This window comes from Pongo pygmaeus, chromosome 2 (genome assembly GCF_028885625.2).
Source record: "Pongo pygmaeus isolate AG05252 chromosome 2, NHGRI_mPonPyg2-v2.0_pri, whole genome shotgun sequence".
Classification (NCBI taxonomy): domain Eukaryota; kingdom Metazoa; phylum Chordata; class Mammalia; order Primates; family Hominidae; genus Pongo; species Pongo pygmaeus.
The window spans coordinates 196,330,352-196,351,607 of NC_085930.1; the positions used below are offsets into that span (position 1 = coordinate 196,330,352).

At 41.9% G+C, this 21,256-nt stretch overlaps 1 protein-coding gene across 1 annotated transcript; it reads right to left on the reverse strand.

Moving 5' to 3' along the window:
* Positions 1-2,367: 2,367 nt before the first annotated feature.
* Positions 2,368-20,814, reverse strand: RPL39L (ribosomal protein L39 like). The gene is made up of 3 exons (XM_054480239.2): positions 20,461-20,814; positions 9,391-9,454; positions 2,368-2,749 (listed from the first exon to the last, which is right to left on the reverse strand). The coding sequence occupies exon 3, from the start codon at positions 2,719-2,721 to the stop codon at positions 2,566-2,568; it is 156 nt and encodes a 51-aa protein (XP_054336214.1). The 5' UTR covers positions 2,722-2,749; positions 9,391-9,454; positions 20,461-20,814; the 3' UTR covers positions 2,368-2,565.
* Positions 20,815-21,256: the final 442 nt, after the last annotated feature.

Sequence of the window (21,256 nt, forward strand, 5' to 3'; positions counted from 1 at the left end):
CTGGAATTCCAGCACTTTGAGAGGCCAAGGTGGAAGGTCTGCTTGAGGCTAGGAGTTGGAGACCAGCCTGGGCAACATAGTGAGGCCCTGTCTCTATAAAAAGTAAAAAATTAGCTGGGCATGGTGGTACACTCCTGTTATCCTAGCTACTCAGGAGGATGAGGTGGGAGGATCACTTGAGCCCAGAAGTTCAAGGCTGCAGTGAGCTAGGATCACATCACTGTACTCCAACCTGGGCGACAGAGCAAGACGGTCTCAAAAAAAAAAGAATAGAAACCAATACTCGATTTTATATATGGGCTCCTCCTTCCTCTTCCATCATAGCTTTCCCAGGATGATTCCCTTAATTTTCTTAACCCTAGTACAACCATCTCGTGATGCACAGACCAGATTTTTCCTCCACTGTTCCACCACCGGGACACGTTGTCTTAGGTCTATACAACATTGATCTAATCCCTGAAGATGAAGGGCTCACTTAAAAAAATTATCTATGTGCTAAAAATGTATCTATGTCCGAGGACTTCTTTGTACAGTCATCACTTGTTATCTGCCAGGGATTAGTTCTAGGACTTCTACAGATACTAAAATCACAGATGCTCAAGTCCTTTGTATGAAATGGCCATACTTATTTGCATATAACCTATTCACTTCTTCTGTATATTTAAAATCATTTCTAGATTACTTATAAGACCTAATAAAATATAAATGGTATATAAATCATTGTTATACTGTATTTTTATGTGTATTATTTTTTATTACTGTATTATAATTTTTGGACATTTTTAATCTGTGGTGGGTTAAATTTGCAGATGCGGGACCATGAATATGGAGAATTGAGTGTACTCCATTTTTTTATAAGTATAAAATTACACTCATTCCTAGACCTTCACCTCCTATACACTTCTGTGCTCAGGGCAGCTACATATTTATGAGGTAGAGCCTCCCAATCAATTTTGAGAATAGGGAATTCACTCCTGATATCAGAGGGAGAGAAGAAGCTGACCTACATGACACCTTAGCACAAAGAAAAATGTATCCTACTCTCTGGGTGGATGTAGCTTTGCACAATGGTGCGGCTTGGCAAGTGGAATTCTAGCAGAGTTGTAGTCCTGATTGACTCCCTTGGCCAGCCATCTTTGTCTAACAGCCAAACTGCACAATCATACAAGGTAGCCGTGGGACTGGGGTCCATGAAGATTATTTCCTTAAGATTTTTTTTAGTAACTGACAAGGCAAGTAGACACAGTCACTTCACAGTTTGTAATTACTTATTTGCAAGATTTAATATCTGTTCCCAGTTTAATGAGTTCCATGAATGTAGGGACTCCGTCTTTACTCACTCCATATGCCAGTGCCCACTATAGTGCCTGGCACATCATAAGCACTCATTACTTGTTCAATTCTCTTAATAGCTGTGGCTGCAATACTTTGGGAAGAACAAAAAGATTATCTCATAACTCTTAGTTCATAACTCTCAGACATGACCGCTGTCTAGAAGTTTATGGCAAACACAAGAACCCACATGTAGAGAAGAGTGAAGAAGACAGGCAGAGACTGCTAGCTAGAAATGTTAGAAATTCTAGACTATGGCCTACTACTGCTTCTGCATAATGTCCTATTTAAATAGAGCAGAAATATAAATGACAAAATCTGTGACTGGCCCTTTACTGGTCACTGATATTTGCACTTTATCAATGGCCTCCTGTTCCATCCAATACCATTCTTGTCTCTTTTTCAAATCCATTTTCCATAATACAGCCAGTGTGAAAACTGACCTGATTGAAGTATGGTTTCAGTTCAAAACCTTTCAATGGTTGCTGATTGCTTAGGAGAAAAAGGCACAAAGTTCTTATGATTTATAAAGCCCTATGTGATTTGGCCTTTACTTAGCTCTGCACTCACCTAGTCATTCCCTCTGCTTTCTATGCTCTAGCCAGCTCCTTTCTATGCTCCTTTCACTTCCCTAAGGACACAATGCTCATTGCTGCTCAAGGCCTTCAAACATGCTGTTTCCTCTGCCTAAAATACTTGTTCTCCCCATGACAATCTTCACTTACTTGACTCGTGCCTCCTATAGGTCTTTAACTTATATTGAGTTCTGAACACATACTGAAGGCATAGAGTGGGTCTCCCCACTTGCCCAGAACTCTACCTCGTCTGTATCTTATTTTCCTCTGTAGTCCTGATCTCATTTTGTCCCATTTATACATCTGCATGATCTGAGTAGCATCTATCCCTCTCACCACAGGCTGAAGGTCTATTTGGCTCAGCATTTATCCTCAGCATTACCCAGGGGTTTGGCATATAGCACAGATCCTGATGTTTACTGAATAAATGAAGGGACAGTTTTTAAAGATGACAGAGACATTTTTGAAACAAAAGCTTTCACATATTTATTACTGAATCCACCCTACTAGCACAGAGCATACAGAAAAACAGAAAAAAATATTCCCAGTAAAACATGTGCAACTGTCCAGATAGTGGTGACATTTTCAGCTTGATATCGTTAAGATGATCGTGACCTTGATACAGCATAAATATGTGTGCCATCTCATGTGCAATTCCTTACAGACCCAGCTTGGTTCTTCTCCAATGCCTCCTTTTGGAGTTGTGCCTGATTTTATTACCAGGTTTCATCTGAATCCACTGGGGGATGGGACGATTTTGCTTTTGTTTCTTGGCCAGGAATCGCTTAATGGTGAAAGTCTTGTGAGAAGACATGGCGAGAAACAGAGTCAACCGTACACCACTATGGTGGAGAAAGGGAGAGAGAGACAGAGACAATATTACCATAGGATAGGATAAGGTAACACGAAGAAATAACAAGACAAGAAAGAGCATCTTTGGTGCCACAGTGAGGGCTCATTGCCACTCAGGATTCCACAGGCAGCTCAGGAGCAGCTCAGGAGCCAGCAGCAGTCTGAGGAGTCTGAAGGCTGTTCTGGTGGATGAGCAGCAAAGGCAGGAGTCCCTTTGTTCCTCCTGTTCCTGACTTGATGCTACTCATTTCTCAGCAACATACTTCTGCTTCTCTTGTTAAATGTCCATCAAGAGGAATTATTTTCAACTTTAAAAAAGTTACGAACAGGCAATACCAGTTCATTACAGAAAAATTAAAGCAATAGAACACTAAAAAAAAACTATTATCCCATCTAGCTAGAAAAAGCCCCAATATTAACAACTTGATATTATAAGAGCCTTCCAGTTAAGACAGATGTACATGTAGAATATTGTCTTTCTATAAATTGAGATATTGTAGGTATTATTTTGTAACTACAACTTATCTAACTAATATGTGACCCTTTTTTGGCAACTCTTTCTCAATAACCCTTTACATTTGGAGGTCTTAAATCTTTTCCAGTGTTCTGCTATGGCAAATAGTACAGAACAGGAAAACGTGGTTGAAAATAGAAACCCATAAAACAAGTAATTCATCCCCACAACACTTAAAATATGAATGTATACATTTAAAACATGCGATTCGCTGTAAAACTACCTCATGGTACTTTCATGTTACTACTATTTTAAAAGCCACTGGCTGTGCCTACTAGTATTTTTATCTAATTATCAAAATTGACCACATCGCCATCTACTGAATTGCATGCTACCACTCCGTTTAAAGATCTTGGGTCCTCCATAATTAACGAACATCAACCTAGGGCCAGAGACACAGTAGTTATTTTTAATGATTCAGGTGCAAAATAACGTCTACATCTCAGATTGTGAGAGTAATTACATGACGGCAGTAAAGTCCTACTGCAAACAGTGTTGGAGTTATACAAACAGTATGGATCTGTCATGACAAAGGCATTTTTTTCTAACCCTAAGATAATGGGGATAGTGGTAGTGTGCAAAAAGTATGACTGTTTCTGACTGCCTGAGTTCACGCACAGTGTCTAACCCAGTCTTTTCAGATGTGACCCAAGCTATTATCTTGGCTTCTGTCTTATGGCTCACTGTTGTGAGATGTTTATTCTATGTCTGGCATCTCCCCTAACATGCAGGCAGGAAGAAAAGAAAGAAAGAAAAGAAAGAAAAGAAAGAAAGAAAGAAAGGCACAAGAGGACATGCTGTGAGGTTACCGGCTTTTAAGGAGCTTTACTGGGTATCTCTCTCAATACTTTTGATTACACCTTATTGGCAAGAACTGTGTTCCACTGCCATCCTTAGCAGTAATGAAGGATGGGCACTATAGTTTTTTAGCTGAGCACATGATGCCCCCAACCCCACACAAATCAGGTTCTGCTAAAGAAAAAGGAAGAAGAATGAATAGCAGAGTAGATAACTAGCAGTCTTTCCTATAACAATTTTGGAAAAGATAATTTAGGATACTTCTGTGAATTTCAGCTCTCAAAATAACCAAAAGAAAATAGAGGAAAATTTAAAAAAGAGAAAAAGGAAGTTCTCAATAGAAATACCTATTAGTCTAGGTATTGAAAAATGGGGTGGGAAAAAAGTCCAAATTGATGGGCAACCCATAAATGTCATGGTAAGGAAATACCAGAAGAAAGAAGAGTGCTAATTATACTGTCTGCCCTTCAACCCAAATATCCAAACTTCAGACACTTCTGAGACAACTGCCCTAGTGGGGAGGCCAACGTCCCCAGATTTGTACACCTTCCCACTGGGAACTTTCAGGAGCAGGAGACTTTATGTGCAAGTAACAGATGAGTAGGCAACTAAGTTGGGGTATAGTGTGGGGTGTGGTTGAGATACAAATGTTTCATGAAATATAAAACATTGAAAACTAAGCCACAAGTATCCTTGTAGGAGTTTACAAGTTAAGAGAATAACAAATAGGCCTGAAAATGCCGAATGGGTGATAAAGATAGGGAAAGTACACTACTATTTCTGTCCAATCCTTTTATTTTCTTCCCATACATTAGCAGCAAAGAACCTTTCGCTACCAATCACAGTTCATCTTAAATTGACCACATGCTGACTTTAGCTAGCTATCTAGCAGACCCTGTTCTACCCTTTGTATATTAATTCCCTCTATACAATCTCTATCAGTGACTATTCTCCAACCACTTCAGAAAAAAAGTGTTCAAGAATACAGGGAAAGAACTAGACTGGGTTGCCAATAAACCCAGAGTCTTAACACCCTCTCCCTTGGGAACCCTGGTTGTACTGGTTAGGGTTCTTGAAGCCAATCTTGTTTGAAAGTCTTCTCTAAGAAAAATTTACTGTAGTAAGATAAAGAACTACAGTAGGACAAAGAGTTTACTGTACTATTCCAAGTATTCGTTTCCAATGAAGAGGATGATAGGGTGCTCACCTTTGGAGACACTTTGGGCTAGGAGCTCTGACCAGGTATTTCCTGAAAGCTCAATGCCAGTGACATACAGCTCTTAGCTAGAACTAACTCTCATGGAAACTTTTAAAAAGAAACTCAAAGAGATATCTGCTATCTGCACCGGAGACAGTGAAAGAACTGAAAGAACTGGCTATAATGCCAACTGAAATAAGCTTATAGCCAGTAAGTCAGTAGTCCTCATTCTAGTAGAATAGTAATGGTTATGAGGGCAGTTTTACCTTAAAAGGAATGATTACACTTATTGCCCTACACATCTCAGGTGATTCAGAAGACCTCCAGGAGTTAAATTTTCTCAAGAAAATACTGAATTACATACCTCTGGCTATATGCCAAGTTATCTAATTAGTCTAGAGGCTGCAAATACAGTATAATATAGATCCCAAGTACTGGAGATACACACTTCATTCCAGAAAATTGAGAGATGGGAAATCATGGTACCAAGTAAAAAAACTGGGCAAATTCTAGAACCTGGATAGCCTATGCAAAGGCAAAGTTTATTAAGTGATCATAAATGGAAGGCCTGCTGCAGTTGAAAGAAAGCACATGTGGAGATGGAGGCTCATGAGATTTATTAAATCTCTATCAGATGCAATCATACTTGGCCATTTAACTGGCGCTTCAAGAAAGATGATATATCCCTAAACCCCGAGACATACATTTCCTGCCCCTTGCTGTCCTAAGCATAATCTTCAACCATATCTAGGTGATTCTGAGAGTTCATGGCACTAGTGCTTGTAAAATCAAGGTGCTCATAAGGGTCCCATTCTTTAACATCTATACTGAATATCAAAATTGGACTCTGGATTTTGGCAAAAAGTATAGGCCCACTCCTCATTCTTCTACTTACTGGATATAGGGGTCATGTGCACACCAATGGCTGCCTGAGGAATACAGTAGTGGCAGCTATTTGGGCATAACTAGACCGCTGGGGCCATTAAATGGTTCCTCAAAATTCTTATTAGGCTCAGAAACAGAATTCGTTATATAATTTCCAAAGTTCAGTTGACTGGGCAACCTCAGCAATCAGTGATACAGCTATTATATACGACCAGCTATGTAAAAGTAATGCCAAAGAAATGGTAGCCATAATAAATGTGGTCTAAAACCACGTCTTTAGATCATATTCTAGCTGGGAAGGGAGGAGGAGCATGTGCTACTAAATAAGGCAAATACCTATATCCCAGACAACAAAACACATGGGATGCAATAAGATATGTCTATAAGGAAGTGGTTAAACTGAGTGGGCTTCATGGTGGTCCTGGCTCTCCACACCTTTTCATAAAGTAGGATTTTATAATAAGAAATGGAAATTTATACCAAGAAATTTTATACTTGTGAGAGCAATATTTTGATTTTTAAGTGATAAGTTGTGTGAAAATAATGGTGGCATCATATTGGTTTAAAGGTCAATATGTTGTTTTAAACAAAAGTTATCAACTAAGGGTTGGATGGAGGTTGGCCATAACTTGCCTTGTAACTTAAGAAGTATCATGGCTGGAGAGCCTCTATGTGATGTGAAAAGCACCCTCCGTTATTTGTAGCTCGGAACTGGAGAGTTCCTGCATCTTGTGGCTTTCTGAATCGCGCACTCAGACAATAAGAAGCACCTGCTGCCTGCTGACCACTACCTCTTCCTCACCCATCCCTAATCACTGTCTTTCCACATGTGGTTACAGTGAGATACTAGATCCCCCATTCGACCACCTGCTGCCTGTTGATCAACTCCTCTTCCTTGCCTCTCCTGTTTTCCTTCCCCACTATATAAACCCCTAACTTTGGATGGAGCGAGGAGATGGATTTGAGGTTTGGCTCTGGTCTCTCTGGTTGACATCAACTGTAAAATAATAAGTCTTCTCTGGCAATACTTGCTTCTTTTTGCGCAGTAAGCAATGGGACCTAGACTGAGCCCCTAGTGTTTGATATCACTATCACAAATCGTGAAGTGGATCTGTATTAAGCACACCTCTGCACTTTGTGAGGCTTTCTGAAGTTGTGGGAAGGATTTCTTGGAACCCACTGAGTAAATATCAGAGCACTCGGGAGTGGTTAAAGGTTATATTACTATTTAAGGTCATAAGGTTAAAGGTCATAAAATATTTTAAAATATGGAACTCCGGGAATCTTTTGACAAAAAAGTTTTTGTATCCAAACCATCTTGTATGTCCCATGTCTGATTAAACTTGTAGACTAAAAACAAGAACTTTCTGTTCCCAAAAATATAAACATCTATTGGTTTCTTTTTTTTTTTTTTTGAGACGGAGTTTCACTCTTGTTGCCCAGGCTGGAGTGCAATGGCGCCATCTCGGCTCACTGCAACCTTTGCCTCCCGGGTTCAAGCAATTCTCCTGCCTCAGCCTGGCAGGAGTATCTGGGATTACAGGCGCCTGCCACTACACCCGGCTAATTTTTTTATATTTTTAGTAGAGATGGGGTTTCACCATGTTGGCCAGGCTGGTCTCAAACTCCTGACCTCAGGCAATCTGCCCGCCTCGGCCTCCCAAAGTGCTGGGATTACAGGCTTGAGCTACCACGCCCAGCTCATCTATTGCTTTTTAATGTTTTGAAAAACCACAGTATTTTGAAAAATACTGTGCTTTATTAATTTATTTTCCATTTCTAGTAATGGTGGCCCAGGTTATTTAGGTCAGTCTGCCAGCTGAAAACAAACCAACTAAAAAACTGGGTAAAATATATTTCAAATAATATTTTTAAAAGCTTCAAAGAAATTACAAAATAGTAAGGAATTATCAGGCCAAAAGTTAAGAGAAGCAAAGAATCAAGAGAAGTAAAGAAGCCTGAAGCCACTTTTCCACTGAAAGCACTGCTAATTCCAGAACATTAGGACCTCCATTTTGACAGCCTTTCAGAGTACAGGGGAGATTGAAAACAAAACCCTGGGTTCATATAAGTTGGGGAGTCTGTCAGGAGACCTTCTCCTACAACAATCTGGGATCCAAAATCTCAGAGTGAAGGTGAACAAGAATTGTAATAATCTGAATGCGATGAGACTCCTGAGTTGTCCAGGAAATATCAAACTTTGAACAGGTGGGCCCAAACTTGTGGTACCTGCAGGTACCCAACAAAAGCAAATATGTGTGATCTTTGGGGCAAAGTATCTTAATTATAGGCCAGACAATTATTTCCACAAAATGACATTTCAAGTGCAATGACTAGCAGAGGGTCAAACATATCCAGCATATAAGAAAATTGGAATCAATGATTAAAACAGACAAAAGAAAGAGATCATTAGAAACTCTAGGTAGGACCCAACATCTGTGTTTTAAAAGCCCATCCAGGTCATTCTGATGCATGTTAAAGTTTGAGAATCATTGCTTTACATTTTTATCATATAAATATACATCCCATAAAAAATACATAAATGTAATAGATCAGAGAATGGACCCAAGAATTTGCATTTCTAACAAATTCCCAGATGATGCTGATGCCAGACCACACTTTGAGAACCACTGGTATGAAAAAAGGAATTTTAGTATACAGGTAAAGATAGTGGTCACCTGTGTAGAGGAGAAGGGCTGTTACTTAGAAGCAATATACGTATATTTCCTAGCATGCTGGTAGTTTTCTATTTCTTAGCCTGGGTAGTTATTACACAGGTGTCATTATTAAACCACACATTTATACTTTAGTGCCTATTTTAATGCATAATGAGATAACTGGTTTCCCTTTCCCATTCAATCATACAGTTCAAATGCCATGGCGTAAATCCTGTCTACCATCATCCCACCACCTTCATTTATAATCAGTGCCTAAAGTATAAAATGTAAAAGTTTGTGAAGTTCCAAGACATAACTCCTTTCACTTTAGTTTGCAATGTAATTCTTCACAAAATAGCTTTGAAAATTAAGATGAGAAAAGTTTAGTCTAAGTTTCTGAAAATCATATTTAAAACACTGTTTAAAATTCAGATATACTATCTACAGCCTTCATCCCTAATTTAAAAATATCTACAAAACTAAAAAGAAACTATCTTAAATTTTTAACAAAGTGTACAATTTTAAAAATTACACTTTAATTTTTTTCACAAGTTGAAAGAAAGAGGAAGAAAATCCTACCTTTTTCAAGTCTGAATTTCCTCCTCCAAAGAGGCAGAGATGCTTGCTTCTCTCCAAATAAAATCTGAAAAGAAAATATCCAGTGTGTATGGTAACAGTAAGATCCTACTATTTTCAGTTAAACCTTACCTATGGGTGAAAGTAATGTTCATCAATTGGCTTGAAATTTGTGAAAACCTTAAGAGAAAATATAGGCAGTCTTTTTGCAGAAAGAGAGGCAATGACAACAAAATCGAAACATGTAATATTAAACTGATCAGTGCAGCCTGTGCTTGCTTTTGAATTCCCACTCACAAATCCTCAAACAACATTAATAAAATCTGGGATGTGTACACCTGTTTCTTGTGTTTATGAAAAATAAGCTCTTTGGGGGGATTAGATTCTTCCAAAAACTTCAAAAAACAGTAATATTTGCCGTTTTTTTGATTCATGGTATCAACATAGTTATTATACAAGCCCTCCTCACCTTTCCTCTGTGAGGAAACCATTATAACAGTTTTTTTAATATACATTTCTTTCTCTCTTTTTTGAGCAGGGTCTCATTCTGTTGTCCATGCTGGAGCAGAGTAGCATGATCCTAGTTCACTGCAGCCTCAAATGCCTGGCCTTGAGTGATCCTCCTGCCTCAGTCTCCTGAGTAGCTGGGACTACAGGCATGTGCCAGCACGCCTGGCCTATAACAGTTATTATAGTTACTGATTCTGGCAGCTAGGCAGTAGCTGTCTATGCCTTGTGATGTACCAGACAGGTATCTGAACAACCAAATAGTTCCCACAGCAAGGTCTGTGTGTAATGCCTCCCTGTGGCAAGGTACTGACTGAGGCTATGGCAAAAACATATGCAGCTGGGTTTCATTATGCCTATGAACATCACGACACGTCCAATATCCATTTATGTGGTAACACCTAGCCAGACCCTATTATACCTCTTGCTTGCAGAGAGCTGTATGCACCCATCCCTCACAACGTCCTCTCCTTCCACTGTTGCAAAATGACTATATGTTATGATGCCTAATCATTATATCAACTGCAGGCAATGTGGCAAGACAGTGATGATAGCTTAGCAAGGATTGTTCCTGAATACTGAATGTTAGATCCAGATGGTCAGACAAGTGAAAGGCAGTTTTTGCAACCATGTGAGTTAATACACTGCAATTTCAAGATAATATAGTTCAGGATAAAAGAGGTTTGATAAGCTCGCTTCCTGAGCAGGTAGAACAATGGGTTTTAATAGTCTAAATACATCTCCTAGGCGGATTTGGGGAGACGTGAAAAGCCACACACACTGAACACTGCCAATCCAATGTCCTCTGTGTCCTTTACTCATAATGTAACCTTCACCAAGCCTCAAACCCAGTCTTCTCTGGGATCACTTCGATTTAGAAAGCAATAATTTTTTTAAACAAAAGCATAACCATGGCCTCGGAATAGAGCTGATCTTAGGAGAGCAGTGCTCCTCCTCCTCATTGACAACAATACCTTAAACACATAATTTGTTCTACAAAAGGACATCCTCACTCAGTTCTTTTGAGTAGAAAATTCTAAATTATCCAAGACTTAGCTGAGCTTGTTATATTAAATGGTGTTTACCTGGTCTTAAGGATAAAATGTGCTACAGTAAAGCACAAAATATGTAGTATCTTTTCATTAATGTCTACAAATTGTACTGGATTATGAACCCTCTATACCTTTTGGACCATAAAGTTAACCTTAAGAAACCATCCTATAAAATTGCTGCATTATATTTTTCAACACAATCTGAGTTTTCCTCCCTACTCCCAGGTCACCACTATACCCTCCCCTCCACCTTTTTTTTTTTTTCTTTTTTGCCTCTGTGAGAATATCAGGCTCACATATAAATAAGTGCGACTTAATAAGAGAGCTGTATTGTATCATCTAGGTCACCCAGTAGGTATAGAGAGGGTATTAGTGATTTCCCTTGGGCTAGGCTAAAATACTTCATCTCATACATAGTTTTAATATACTTTGTTATAATAATCAGTTGGCTTAAAAAACCCATCATAGAACTCTCAAAGCATCCTACTCCTTCAAGACAGCCCTTGCCAAATGCTTTGAATGTTCTTGTTGACTGTCCTGTCTTTCCTATGTATCCTCTTACAAGAACCAGTCTCGGGGTTTGTGAGATATTCTAGTCATTTGTGAATCTACTTTGCTTCACATGAGTTGATAACATCCACGATGTCACCTTCAAAGCAAAGTTCTTTGTACTTTCCATTCACTGGTTTTATTCTCTGATATATTAAACCACAATTACTTTTGCACCAATCTAATAGTTTGGATATTTGTCCCCGCCCAAATCTCATGTTGAATTGTAATCCCCAATGCTGGAGGTGGGGCCTAGCCGGAGGTGTTTGGGTCGTAGGACTGGATCCTTTGTGGCTTGGTGCTGCCGTCGTGACAGTGAGTTCTTGTGAGTCTGGTCATTTAAAAGTGTGTGGTACTTCCCTTTCCCCAACTCTCTCTCTCACTCTTGCTTTTGCCATGTGGCTTTCCTGCTCCCACTTCACCTTCTGCCATGAGTAAAAGCTCCCTGAGGCCTCCTCAGAAGCAGAGCAGATGCTAGTGCTATGCTTCCTGTACAGTCTGTAGAAACGTAAGCCAATTAAACCTCTTCTTTATAAATTACCCAGTCTCAGGTATTTCCTTATAGCAATGTAAGAATGGCCTAACACATTCTCAATCATTTGACAAAAATTTTCATCCTAAATTTCTTCTGTATGGCAGGTGGTTTCTGAGCAATCTTTAATTTTGAAACTGAAAGTACTCCAGTATTTTATATGCAGAGGTAGGGCTGTTCTTACAAGTTTTTTTCTTTTTGTAGCACTTCCACTGTTACTGAGTCATCTGCACCACATGACATTTGTATCAAATGGGCACAACTGTCTGTGTATTTCATGCTGTTTGTTGACTTATGAGCCCAGGGCATCACTATACCACTTGCTAACTTACTTTCCTTAGCATGTCCTCTTTCAGCTTTCTGTACATCCTTGGTTGGCACATGACCTAAAATCAAAGTGGTATTTAAAAGGTTTTTTTCACATATACAACTCTCACTTTCTCTACATCATCCTGCAAGTTGAAATATTTTATCTCTTCTGTATTTGAGACCACTGTCACAGTGGTTAAAAGAACTCTGGAGGGCCGGGCACAGTGGCTTATGCCTCTAATCCCAGCATTTTGGGAGGCCGAAGCAGGCAGATCACCTGAGGTCAGGAGTTCAAGACCAGCCTGACCAACATGGTAAAACCCTGTCTCTACTAAAAATACAAAAATTAGTCAGGCATGGTGGCAGGTGCCTGTAATCCCAGCTACTTGGGAGGCTGAGGCAGGAGAATTGCTTGAACTTAGGAGGCGGAGGTTGCAGTGAGCCAAGATCACACCACTGCACTCCAGCCTGGGAGACACAGCGAGACTCCTTCTCATTTAAAACAAACAAACAAACAAACAAAAAGAACTGTGGAAACAAACTGCACAGGCTCAAGTCTCACTGCCACCACTTGCTGTTAGTGTGACCTTGAACACATTTCTTAGCCATGTTGTTCCTTATTTTTCTAATCTGTAATATGTGGATAATAACATCTAACATCATAGGGTTGTTATGAAGCTTATGTAGGTGAGGATTTAGTGTAGTAATGAGTGTAAAATATTTAGGACAATGCTTGGCACATAATAAACACAATACAGGTCTTAGCTGTTAATATCTACAGCTGTATAAAGCCTACAGTTGTTGAAATTATAAATATTCCCAGTTTTAAGATTTCTGTGTTGATTCTGCTGTACTAATGTCACTATCTTGACTATTTAATAGGAAGATATCACATACACAGACTATAAGCTCCTCAAGAGGTTATATTTTTTTTGGATACTCAAGGATGCTCAAAAGAGTAATTGAGCACATGATAACGCTTTCATCGTCACACCAGATACAGAGCATTTCCTTGAGGCTGCCTACCACATAACCATTAGTGATGGTTGTAGGGGTCACAAACACTGCTGGTTCTCACAATATCTGAAATAAAAAAACACAATACCAGAGGTACTGCCCATGGTAACATAAACCAAATATGCCCCCAGGCAGCTGATAGCAAGATTATACATACATGTGTCACACACAGGCTTATTCACCCAGAGATGGTCAATATTAATGTTCAAAGATTACTGCCACACTCAGCCATCTTCCTTTGACAAGAGAGAATACAGATTTTTTTTGAAAAAAGTTTTGCTCAAAAATCTATGATAGATGCTCAGTTGCTGGGGGTAAAGTATAAGTCTGGTGCTGGTTGAATGCTGACTACAGATGTAGAAGGAATAGGTGTGGACCCACCTCTTCAACGAGAGTTCATTTAGGTAATCAGATAAATCTGATGCTGACAGACAAAAGAATGGCAGATGCTGAAATGATTTTCCTCATTCTCTATTTTTGGGACGATTTCACAAGAACTTCCCTGCTTTAGTAAGAAACAGATGTTTCCCCCGTATGGTTTCTCACTATCTCAAGAGCCACTTTTGTCCATATTCAACATGCATAAATATTTCAGTAATTTGTCTTCTGCCTAGGATGTAGAAACCTAGAAAGAGCATCACTCCTATGCCAACAACCAGAAAAACTATGAAATAATTTTTCCTGAAACCCAGAGGACTGAGGTTAGGAAGACCAACTGGACTTTCCCAGTATGAGAACTAAAAGTCCCATATCCTGGGAAATTCCTCAGATCCAGGCAAACTGGAACAACTGGTCACCCCACCTAAGGTCACAGACCAATAAAGTAGCTTGAAATCCAAGGAAAGACTGACCTGGCAAAGGAGCAAAGGGACATGAGCACTGAAGAAGAGACATCAAGTACCTCATACACTGAAAAGAATTCAGCTAAAATTGTTAATGAACTGCTAAAGGTCAAGTGTGGACTAGCTTAAGAGTATAAAACCCCTGGGAGCCTCAGACATAAAGACAGTTTGCTTCCACTTTCAGTCTCTCTTCCATGATCTCTACTGGGTACTGATGAAAAAGACTCGGGACAAGGCAGGAGACTAGAGAGAGCCTCCTTGGTGGTGAAGATCTATTAGGGGAAGATATGGTTCGGCTTTGTATCCCCACCCAAATCTCATCTCAAATTGTAATCCCCACCGGTTGAGGGAGGGACCTGGTGGGAGGTGACTGGATCATGTGGGCAGTTTCCCCAGTGCTGTTCTTGTGACAGTGAGGGAGTTCTCATGAGATCTGATGGTTTAAAAGTGGCACTTCCTCCTTCACTCTTTCCTGCCACCATCTAAGACGTGCTTTGCTTCCCCTTTGCCTTCTGCCAGATTGTAAGTATCCTGAGGCCTCCCCAGCCATGTGGAACTGGTAATTTATAAATTACCCAGTCTTGGGTAGTTCTTTATAGCAGTGTGAAAACAGACTGATACAGGGACGTAAGCTCTTACTGTGGAAAAGACAAAAAATCTGCCCAGACCATTCCTTACCCAAGACTGAGGTTGGACCAGGATGACCAATAGTCTTCTGGCCTCCTCTACCAAGATAGCAAGCACCAAGTAACAAGCAGGGTGAAAGGCAAAAGCATGGAGAGAGACTCCTGTGTGGTATAGGCTCATTGGGAAGGCTGCAAGCTGAGAATGAAATAGGATATTGAGAAAATCCCTCTAGCATGCTACCCTAAGCAAAAGGTAATATTAGAGGAAATCGAACCTGGTAGTGTACTAAAGATGGACCAATAAAACCCAAACCCAGCTTAACTACTGAGTAGGCTGATTCAAGACCCCACATTACTGACCTAGCAGAAAAAGCATGCTTATTTTGGGGCATAGATTATCTCAACCCCTACTGTCCTACACAAGATGCTTGGCATTTGATAAAATATTATGAGCATGAAAAAGAAAAAAACTCATTGTGAAGAGGGAAAGTAATCAACAGAAGCACACTCTCAGATAACCTAAGTATTAGAACTAAAAGAGACGGAACTTAAAATATATTTGATTAATATATTAATCATATATATTGAAGGTTCTAGTGGAAAGAAATAGACAGCAACATGAATGACCAGAGGGGAATTTCAGCACAGAAAAAAACGTATACATTAAATGAAAATGCTTGAAACAGAAAACACAGTAACAGAGATAAGTAGTCTAAAGCAGTGGTATACAACTAGGGGCAATTCTGCCTTTCTGGAGACATTTGGCAATACCTGGAGATATTTTTGGTTGTCACCACTGGAGGAGTGCTGCTAGATCTAGTGGGTGGAGGCCAGGGATGCTGCTGAACATCCTACAATGTACAGGTGAGCCTCATACAACAAAGAATTATCCAGCCCAAAATGTCAGTAGTGCCCAAACTACTTTGGCCTGACTGATTAAAAAAAAAAAAGAGAGAGAAAACACAAATTACCAACATCTGCAATGAAAAAGGGGACAATGCTACAGGTCTCAGGACATTACATGGATAGAATAATATCACAAATTATTGTATGCCCATAAAGTCAACTTAGTCATCAAAGTCTTGTAAGGAAATGGACAAATTCCTTAAGAGATGGGTACCACCAAAGCTCATGTAAGTGCATAACCTAAGTAGTTCTGTCTATTAAAAATGTTGAATTGTGTAGTTAAAAATCTTGTAACAAAACTACAGGCCCAAATGGCTTCACTACCAAAAGCCAGAGATCAGGACAAGACCAAGCCTTTCTCAGTGCCAGGAGGAATGCTTGAGCTTCAACTTCCAGTTCCCACCTCTGTTACGCTTCCAGGGATTCCCAAATATTTTGCATTCTCTGGTGTACACACCTCAATTCTCTCAGAGTGCTGACCTGATCACAGTTGAAAGGTGCTGTTGCACATAAGATTGACCTTTGCATGTTGGGTGAAAGGGAAGCCTCAGAAAGGCAGTAATTTGAGCCAGTGGTAGACATTCTTTCCCAACTCAACTTGCCAAGGCTTTTTCGCTTAAAGCTTTCTTAAATTCTTAAGAAATTACATGGCTGTGTGATGGTAGATCCTCCCACCCTGATGGGGCAATCTCATTTCAGTCACCTGCAGGTGTCTACTGGGGTGGAGATCCAGCTTCTAAGGCTTTGTCAAATACTGTGGCTCCTGAGGCAAAGCAGTTCAGAAGCATAGCTGAGACTGAGCCTCATGATGGGACGGTAATATGGTTTGGCTGTGTCCCCACCCAAATCTCATCTTGGATTGTAACTTCCACAATTCCCACGTCGTGGGAGGAACCCAGTGGGAGGTGATTGAATCATGGGGGCGGGTCTTTCCCATGCTGTTCTTGTGATAGTGAGTAAGTCTCATGAGCTCTGATGGCTTTAAAAATGGAAGTCTCCCTGCACAAGCTGTTTGCCTACTGTCATCCATGTAAGATGTGACGTGCTCCTCCTTGCTTTCTGCCATGATTGTGAGGCCTCCCCAGCCATGTGGTACTGTAAGCGCAATAAACCTCTTTCTTTTGTAAATTGCCCAGTCTCGGGTATGTCTTTATCAGCAGCGTGAAAGACTAATACAGACGGGTAAGCAGTGAATAGGCAAAACACACTCGTGGGTGAGGTAGCTCACAAACAGAGCCTTATCTTTCCAAAGGAAGACATAAACCAAGTGTGTTGATCCATTTTGCGTTGCTATAAAGGAATACCTGAGGCTGGGCAACTTATAAGGAGTTTTATTTGGCTTATGGTTTTGCAGGTGGTACAAGCATGGCACCAGCATCTGCTAGGCTTCTGACGCTTTAACTCTTGGTAGAAGGCAAAGGAGGAGCAGGCATGCTGCGTGGCGCGAGACAGAGCAAGAGAGAGATGCCAGGTTCTTTTGAACTAACAGAGTAAGAACTCTTTCCATGGAACTAGAGGCTCTAGGAGGACTGGATTAGGACTGCATCCAGTACACACTGATGTAGAGCTAACATCTTCCCTCATCACACTGCTTTTGAGAGCCATTCAAAACACTAAAGACTGAGATATTGGAGTCCACCCATTTTATATTCCATAACTAATGGAGACTGCTCAAGTGAAAGCTTAAATTTACAGAAAATTTTCTGTCCCTATCTACACTTCAGACTAGAGCATCGGCAATTTCTTCACTAAAGCTAATTACTTTTTAAAGTGGTGTGACTGACAAAAAGAAGTCAGCCCAAGGATGCTGCAATGTCAGAGTTTGTAACAATATAATTACGAGTGAAAGCTGGTGAGGTGACCACCCTCCCTGATGACATCTTTCTTCCTTTCTCTATAGTTTCTTTACAGTTCACTTATGCAAAACTGGACAATCAAACAGCCAAAGCAGTAGAAATAGGTCTGCCAGCAACTGAATTGGTTCTAATGCAACAGCTGAGGGAAGTTTGAGCCTTTCTCTGCAGTCCTAGATCATCTGTAATTAGGCTGTGGTTCTTTAACTGCCAAGGCCTTTGAGTTAAGCTGGGTTAGAAAGGTTAGTAAGGTTGTTTGATATGGATCACATAGGATAAGAGTAGGTAGTGGTATTTTCTGGGAGATAATAAGAGTCATAGTGAGTAGTTTTTTGGGTGGGGGGGGGGCGGCGGGAAAGGCAGTTTTTCTGAACATTATAAGAAGTTTCCAATATCTCAAAACTTTTGTAATAGTGTTTTCCCGAAGAAATATAATGTGAGCCCCATATATAGTTACAATTTAAAATTTTCTGAGTCATGTTAAAAAATAAATAGGAACAGGTAAAATTAATTTGAATATATTTTATTTAATCTGATTTATTTAAAATATCATTTAAGCATGTAATTAATATAAAGGTGGATAAAATATTTTAAATTAAAAAGGAGACTTTAGGCTGAGTGCAGTGGCTCACACCTGTAATCCTAACATTTTGGGAGGCGAGAGCATTGCTTCAGCTCAGGAGTTTGAGATCAGTGAGTATGTTTCTCATAGTGAGACCTCATCTCTACAAAAAAATTTAAAAATTAGCTGGGCATGGTGCTGCATGCCTGTGATCGGGAGGCTGAGGCGGCAAGAGGATGGCTTGAGCCGAGGAGATTGAGGTTGTAGTGAGTCATGATTGAGTCAATGCACTCCAGCTTGAGCAACAGAACAACACTCTTTCTCAAAAAAAAAAAAAAAAAAAAAAATGGTCAGGCGCTGTGGCTCACACCTGTAATCCCAGCATTTTGGGAGGCCAAGGCAGGTGGATCACCTGAGGTCAGGAGTTCCAGACCAGCCTGGCCAACATGGTGAAACCCCATCTCTACTAAAAATACAAAATAATTAGCCAGCGTGGTGGCACATGCCTGTAGTCCCAGCTACTTGGGAAGGTGAGGCAGGAGGATCACTTGAACCCGGGAGGCGGAGGCTGTAGTGAGCCGAGGTTTCGCCACTGCACTCCAGCCTGGGCAACACAGTAAAACTGTCTCCAAAAAAGAAAAAGAAAAATTGGCCGGGTGCGGTGGCTCACGCCTGCATCCCCAGCACTTTGGGAGGCTGATGCGGGCAGATCACCTGAGGTCAGGAATTCGAGACCAGCCTGGCCAACCATGGCCAACATGGTGAAACCCCGTCTTTACTAAAAATACAAAAATTAGTCGGGTGTGGTGGCAGGCACAGCTACCACAATCCCAGCTGCTCGGGAGGCTGAGACGGGCGAATCACTTGAACCCGGGGGGCAGAAGTTGCAGTGAGCCAGGACTGCGCCACTGCACTCCAGCGACATAAGGATACTCCGTCTCAAAAAAAAAAAAAAAAGGAAAAAAAGAGACTTTAAAAGCTGGTGTGCATTTTAACATTTGTAGCACATCTTTTTTCAGACCAGCCACATTTCAAGTGCTGAACAGCTACTTGTGATTCAATGAGCTCTGGTCAGCTCAGCTTTACAACCTCTCAGGTTGTTTCTCTAAGCAAACTCTCTTAGGTTCTGAAATTGAGAAGGGGTGGAGGGTGGGTATTGGATTACAAAGCCTTTATGATTCCAATAACTCTTAGTTAATAGAAGCATCCGTCCTGTCTCTTGATGTCCTAGTGACTAATGACATGTCTAGAGAAGAATCTCTTTTAACTATATTTTTATATAGTTACATGGCAGCCTTTGAGAAAATTGAGAATTAAGGCCAGGCCCAGTGCAAAATGAAAATGTTGTGGGGATGGCGGGGAGGGGAGGCGGGTGCTGGTTTAAAAATTAAGAATTTCAAGATTGCCATAGCAGAGCACGAAAATAAGTACAGGGCCCTTCTGAGCCCTATGTGACTGCACGGGTGGGACCCCTTTGAAGCTAGTCCTGGTCAGGGTTTATGTCTCTGGATGAATCCAGATGTGTAAAAGGCAAGGAAATGGCGAGATTCCTTGGGCTATCTTTGAGAAACGGGGACCTTAAAGGAGACTGCAAAATCTTACCTACTGGAATTAATGGAGGAAGAGAAAGTGTTTGCGCCTGTGAGAACGCCTTGGAAAGAGGCAGTGAGCAGATGAGGCTGATAGGTAAGACACTTGGTTTTGCTGATTAAACCACTGATGAATCAGTGCCACTCACATCCTGGGTAATTCTAGGGACACTAGTTGGACAACGCTGACATCTGAAGAGGTGGCAGGGCGGAACATGGATCCCTTTAAGGCTACTTCATTGTCGATTTCCTCCTTCTCTAAGCTAGAAACAGGGGGTGCCTGAGTGGCCTCCAGAAGCCACTACTGTAGGCCAGGAGCAGTGCCTCACGGCTGTAATCCCAGCACTTTGGGAGGCCGAGGCGGGCGGATCACCTGAGGTCGGGAGTTCGAGACTGGTCTAACCAATATGGTGAAACCCGTCTTTACTAAAAATACAAAAATTAGCCAGGTGTGGTGGCGCGCGCCTGTAACCCCAGCTACTCAGGAGGCTAAGGCGGGAGAATCGCTTGAATCTGGAGGCGGAGGTTGCAGTGAGCCGAGATCACACCACTGCACTCCAGCCCGGGCGACGGAGGGAGACCCTGTCTCAAAAAACAAACAAACAAAAACGCTACTACTGTTGGAGTCGGCTTGAGCTGTGGCATTGTTTCCAGCCCGTGACCCTCACGCCGCCCTGCTCGCTGGGCGGACCGGGCCCAGGCGGCGGGTGAGGAGGGACCTTTACTTACCGGCGCCCTGGCCTCTGCTTTTTTCCCACTCTAGGACGCAAATCTCGATCTGCAAGGGCCTGGGGCGCGGGCGGAAAAGGCGGGCCCAGCTCCCTCAGGTCTGCGTGTCACCGACCCGAACCCGCTCCGTCGTCCTGACGCCCCCGGCCTAGCTGCAGCCACTTTGTCGCTGAGGCCTTGGTGTCTCTCAGTATCCGAGACGCCTCGCCCCCAACTGGCGTTCGTAGGCGGTTGCCTCGCTGCGCGCACCAATTCAACCGCCGCGCGCCGGATGCAAGGGCGGTGATTTCCCCGGATGCTAGGGCGGCGATTTCCCCGGATGCTAGGGCGGCGATTTCCCCGGATGCTAGGGCGGCGATTTCCCCGGATGCTAGGGCGGCGATTTCCCTGGTGACAGGCCCCGCCCCGGCCCCGCCCAGGCCAGGGCGGTCCCGCCCCGCTGAGCTGTGGCCCGCGGGGCACTGGGTACGACTCCAGCGTGTGATCTCACCAAGTTGGCTTTGGGGTCCCCCATTCTCCCTTAGTTCTCTATTTTACCTCAGCGCGTTGTCTAGCTGCTGCCTGGCCACGGTACTTAGCACACAGCGTGACTTAATACTGGATAAACGAGGAAAGGATTCCTACGCCCTGGCGGAGCCAGAGGCTCACAGCTTGGGTTCCCGCAAGCACAGAAGCCAGGAACGGCCAGGGCCTCCAGGGGGCGCTCTCCCTCCCATCGCGCCACCGCCGGGCCATTGGAGACCAGGAGGACCTCTCAGCTCCATCCCTGCCTCTGTAACAATTGTCTCATCTACCT

Coding starts and splice junctions, on each gene's coding strand:
- RPL39L (XM_054480239.2), bottom strand. CDS start 2,721: ATGTCTTCTCACAAGACTTTCACCATTAAGCGATTCCTGGCCAAGAAA.